We start from the raw sequence: 1,690 nt of genomic DNA, 5'->3' as shown, positions 1-1,690 counted from the left end.
CTGGCACAGGGGGGCAGGGTGTCCCAGGACTCCCCTCACGGGTAGGGGCTGGCAGCGTCTCCTACCTGAGGATCCTGGGAAGGGGGAAAAGAAGTGGCCTCCTCCATGGTGCCGGGGGCCAGGTCCTCGCAGGTCAGAGAAGGGCAGCATCTCATCTGCAAGGCAGGGCCCTCCCATCCGTACTGCCTTTGCCGCTTGGCGAGGCCGTGGGGCCCACCCTCTGTCCCTGAGCCTGGCAGCTGCCCCAGGGCCAGAAAGGTGCCCCCACCCCGCACACACCAAAGAATTCAGCGAAGGGGTCTCGCCCGCCGAAGAACTCCCGGAAGACGTCGTGAGCGCTGCGGAAGGTGAAGGTGAATCCAGGGGCCCCGGCCTCGGCCCTGGAGCCCCCTGGTCCTGCCAAGGGAAGAGGCTCACAGTTAAGCGGAGCCCTGGGGGGTGCAGACCCACACCAAGTCTTCAGACAGGGCTGTATCCAGAGCTGTACTAACCCTCCGCGGTCCTGCTCACCCACTCACCTGCCCCCATGAGTCCGTCCTTGCCATAACGGTCATAGACATCGCGCTTCTGCTCTGGAAGGAGAAAAACGGGGGCTGCGGGGAAGGCGGCTGCCAGGCACGAGCAGGAGCACTGGTGCTTCCCGTGGCCAAGGGAGGTGCAGAACATCAGGGAGCAAGAGAAGGGGAGGGGCATGAACCCCCCCCACCACACCAGCACTGCTCCCAAACCCAAGTCAGGGTATCGGGTGAGGACGTGCAAGCGTCAGCTCTGCTGGAGAGACCTCATCCCGGAGGCATCTCCCCCAAGAGCTGTTTTGGGGCATGTGTGGGGAAGCAATCAAGCTGCACAAGCCTGAATGTAAAGCTAGAGGGCTCTGCTGCCTCCCAGCGACATCCAGCGATGCCACCTGGGTGAGCCCAGCAGCAGAACACCCCAGGACAAGCTGCCCCAAGGGTCGGGAGGACACGCAAGGCAGCACCATCGCATCTTACTGTCTGACAGCACTTCGTACGCCTCGGCGATCTCCTTGAACCTCTGCTCAGCGTACTCCTTGTTGTCTGGGTTTTTATCTGGGTGCCATTTCAGCGCAGCTTTCCTGTACCTGCACAGACAGGTAGTGATGGGCAGGCAGCAAGCCCTCAGGCAGCAGGGGCTCCTGTGACAGGGCCCCCCCCTGCTGAGCACACGCCTCCAACCCTGCGGGCCGCGACACCCCAAGCCTGCTTCAACCCAGTGCCCTACAGCCTCAGGCATCAAACAGGAGCTTTCTGGACTGGTTCTGCCTCCCCAGCAAATATCTGCAGCATGACCCCAGCAGCGCAGCAATCCCAGCTGCCCTCGGCGCAGCTGTGGACGATGCTCGCAGGTTTGCTCTAGAGCCTTCCTGGACTTTGCTGTGGCTGTGCATGGACCAGAAGTCACTAGGGGGGACTCCAGGGGCCAGGTGAGCTCAAGTAGCCCTTTTCTCCTGCCTGCGGCTAGCTGGGGTTAACCCAAGCTGCCCAGATTCCCTCACTTACTCTTAGGAAGCCCCTCCAGCCAGGACCTCTGTCCCCTGCCTCTGGATCCCCTCCAGGCAAGGCAATAATCTGCACCTATTCCACCCCTCCCCGGTGATACCTCACCGGTGAAGAGCAGTGGGTGTCAGGCAGGAGCTCCACGAGTCTCCCCCCCCACCCAGTGCTCTGCT

General features: G+C 62.5%; 1 protein-coding gene across 1 annotated transcript; it reads right to left on the bottom strand.

Moving 5' to 3' along the window:
• Window positions 1-65: 65 nt before the first annotated feature.
• Window positions 66-1,102, bottom strand: LOC104269736 (dnaJ homolog subfamily B member 2-like; the record flags this gene model as incomplete). The annotated part of the gene is made up of 4 exons (XM_009868502.1): window positions 66-155; window positions 280-396; window positions 519-572; window positions 993-1,102. Coding segments are annotated over 4 exons (371 nt in total), but the record flags the coding sequence as incomplete, so codon positions are not given.
• Between the last annotated feature and the right edge of the window lie 588 nt (window positions 1,103-1,690).

This window comes from Apaloderma vittatum, unplaced genomic scaffold (assembly GCF_000703405.1).
Source record: "Apaloderma vittatum isolate BGI_N311 unplaced genomic scaffold, ASM70340v1 scaffold33724, whole genome shotgun sequence".
NCBI classification, from domain to species: Eukaryota; Metazoa; Chordata; class Aves; order Trogoniformes; family Trogonidae; genus Apaloderma; species Apaloderma vittatum.
Note: the sequence above shows the minus strand (reverse complement) of the source record. Positions and strands in the feature narration are given on the sequence as shown.